Source organism: Papaver somniferum, chromosome 1 (genome assembly GCF_003573695.1).
Source record: "Papaver somniferum cultivar HN1 chromosome 1, ASM357369v1, whole genome shotgun sequence".
NCBI lineage: Eukaryota > Viridiplantae > Streptophyta > Magnoliopsida > Ranunculales > Papaveraceae > Papaver > Papaver somniferum.
The window spans coordinates 140,633,173-140,636,606 of NC_039358.1; the positions used below are offsets into that span (position 1 = coordinate 140,633,173).

At 36.8% G+C, this 3,434-nt stretch overlaps 1 protein-coding gene across 1 annotated transcript; it reads right to left on the reverse strand.

Annotated features, from left to right (window-relative positions):
• Positions 1 to 842: 842 nt before the first annotated feature.
• On the reverse strand, positions 843 to 3,122 carry LOC113302705. The gene has a single exon (XM_026551654.1). It carries the CDS (start codon positions 2,469 to 2,471, stop codon positions 1,182 to 1,184), a length of 1,290 nt encoding a protein of 429 aa, XP_026407439.1. The 5' UTR covers positions 2,472 to 3,122; the 3' UTR covers positions 843 to 1,181.
• Between the last annotated feature and the right edge of the window lie 312 nt (positions 3,123 to 3,434).

The following is a 3,434-nucleotide window of genomic DNA, read 5'->3' on the forward strand; positions in this document are numbered from 1 at the left end:
CACATCAGGCGTTGGTATAGTCTACGCTCCACATGGGGCGTACGTAAAGTCTACGCCCCATTTTTTTTGTTTTTTTTATTTTTGTATGGGGCGGGCATTATACCCCCGCCCCATTCTTTGTTTTCAAAACCATTTTAGTGGGGCGGGCTTTATACCTCCGCCCCACTTCTTTCATTTTTTTATTTTTTTTTTAGAATCTACCCAATCAGGCGTTGGTATAGTCTACGCCCCACACCAGGCGAACGTATAATGTACGTCTGACCAAATTTAGTCTTTCCACCGTAGCGTCACACACTAAACCCAAAATTTGATCTTTTTTTCCCTCTTTGGTCTTTGGTTATACTCGCACCACTGCAGTTGCTCTTACAAAAGGGAAAGACCAGATTTAGATACTTGTTTACCACCCTCTGTCAAATACTCTGAAAAAGTTTAACACTCCTGCAAGGAAGGAGATCTAAAACTCACATCCCAAAGAGTATCCAATTCTTGAACAGCCAAAAAGTTGCAAAAAAAAAAGGTGAGATTCATGAACACTCCGGTGTTGGGCAACGACCAATCCTTCACTACGACAGTGCATCTGCCGTTACGAGGTTTGGTTTAGAAGTCATTTTTCAGCTACTTTCACCTTTCAATTTTAAAGCTCTCTTAGTTTAATCAAATTTACAAGGAGCGAGCACAAAGCAATGTTTGCAATATTTATTCAGTATTCCAGTGTGCACTGCGCTGTTTTCAAAAATATAAACAGAGTTTGAGAATCTATCAAAATTAAGGTCAGATTTTTGTTTTTATCAGACCTTTTATAGTTTTGAACAATAGAACTTCAGATAAAATGAGAACAGAAATCTTCAAAGCTGTTCATAATTAACTGGCGTAAAATAGATGATGGCAACAACATAGTCCAGATGCAACATACAAAAGGATGTAAATACTTATCCGATAACATACTAAAGCCTAGAATACATGTAAAAATACTCTGGTTAGAGGAAAATGTAAGACAAGATAACAAACAAGTCGATGTTTTTTGCATCATCTAATCCACAACATACATAAACAAACACTCTACTACAATACTACTCATAAAAACTTACCATTACTACTACTTACTGCATACCGTTACTACCAGGAATTGATTCTAATGGCTACAAGTCACCTGTGAATCCTCTAACCAGTCAAACAAAGGCTCAGAAGAAAGCCCTACTCCCATAAAACACTCTGGATCCTGGTCCCTTCGCCCCAGGTATTTTCTGATCAGAATTTGAACTGTCATTTCCTGAAGTAGCTCCATTTCCATTTTCACCCTCCAGAGGAAGTTTCATCTTTGCTAATGAGTCAGTAAATTCTTGCATGCTTTTCATGTACATATCAACTATGTCCTGTTGCACGACTTGTTGCTCTGGTTCGATGTTTACCTTGAAAACAGACTGTGCAAATGCTTTACTTTTGCTCTCAGCACCATTTGACGATTCAGATTCAGTCTCAGCCTCGGTTTCTGCGGCATCAGTAGTATTTTTCTTTTTAAAAGGTGACACCAGTTCTGAAGTGGAAGACTTTGAAGCTCCTGGAGTGTCACAGTTGGATTGAGAACTGGCTGTAACTGAAGCCGAAGGAGACCCGCCGTTTGTCGAAACACTGCTCTGGGGAGTATCAGTATTTGGAGCTTCAATTCTTGCAAGATTATTGAAGGCCAATGGTTTCTTCACAACATGAGCAGATACATCTGTATTAGCATGATTGTCGATTTCTGAATTGCCCAAGCTCTCAGAGCTTTGAGATTCCACAGTGTTGCATTGCATATCAAAATAGTCTGAAACCATCTGATCGTTTTCATTCACAATTTGAGGATCAGGGAACTCGATCTTAACATAGTCACATGGAATTGAATCGCCTACTTCTGAACCCTGTAAAGCTTTGTTAGCAGAAAGAGACTGGCTCGGATCAGGAATTGCCAAAACATCTGGTGAAGATCCACTGTAAGACAATGATAACTGGACCATCCCAGCCGGGGAATGGAACATATCGCTTGACGAGAGTGAAAATTCTTGAGCTAGCATTCCATTCCCAACTAGAATCTCAGACAATGGTACCAATGCAAACCCCAACAATTGGTCTTCAAGATAATTCTTTACCCTACTGAGCATCCAAATTTCACACTTGAGCGACGACTCAATAGTTCCAACATTAAGTTTAAGACACTCATCAAACACTGGATTCCTTCCTCCACCATTAATAATCCGGGTAGAAACAGTAACCTCAGGATTACTAGTTAAACATATCTTTGCATAAACATCTTGTTTCTGATATATGCAGATATTGTGAATTTCCTTAGCTTCATGTATATAAACCTCAAGAACACCTATGCATCCATCTGAATCTTTAGCCATGACTTCATTCCTACTATTAACCCCAACTTCCCTCGATTGATTATCCGACGAGTTCTTGAATGGTGAAACAACAGTTTGACGAGCATCCATGATCACAAATTACCCAAACTAAAACCCTAATTGAAAAATTGAGAACTTTTAACTGAGACTAAAACAGGTAAGATTCTCTTAAACACAAGGAAACTACAAAGCAAAGAAAAACCCAGATCCCAACTTATGAAACAAACAAACCCTTTTAAAGGAATTAACAAAGACAATTAACAGAACAAGATAAATATATCATTCTTCTAAAACAAACAAGCTGAGAATCCAGAGGAGGTTAAAAAACAAAATTGCTGCACAGTAATCTGGGTCGGCTCACAGATATCTATAAAACTTAAACTAAGGAATTTGAAAACAACTTAAGAATTGATCAAAAGATTAAACTAAAAGTAGAAGGAAAACAAGAAAGTGAACTACGAACTTGTTTATATATATTTTTCTTGCCTTTGCCGAAAGTCAAAAAATAAGGATTCCAGCGGAAATTGTGGCAGAAAATCTAGATCTGTCGATGACCTTAGCTGATATTAAATGCAGAGACCCTTTTGCAGATGAGGAAATGCAGTAATTAAGTAAAACACTGCAAAAATGAAGAATAAAATCTAATCTTGTTGAAAAAAAGACCGACTCTAGCCTGAAAAACTTTCTATTATACGTGTGAGGAGGATTTTAATTTATTTTTCTATTTATGTTCTGGATAATTAGAATTGTTGGAATACTAGTATAACTTTTCTTCTTCTTTCTTTTTCCGTATGACTAAAATTTTCTGTTTTATTATTATTTTATTTATCCAAGATAATGCAACTTCCTTTTTCTATTTTTTTCTTTAATTCTAGCTTCTTCTAGATGATGATGTCAATATCTGTACTTTGAATGGTTATTTTGTTTGTTTCATGACATGGTTTTTGTTGGTAAAAATTTGCTCTGTGTTGTCTGTTAGAATGACTCGCTTTTTTTTTATAAGAAAAAGAGAAGAAAGCTCAACAAAGCTGTCTACTCTGGTTTACAATCAAG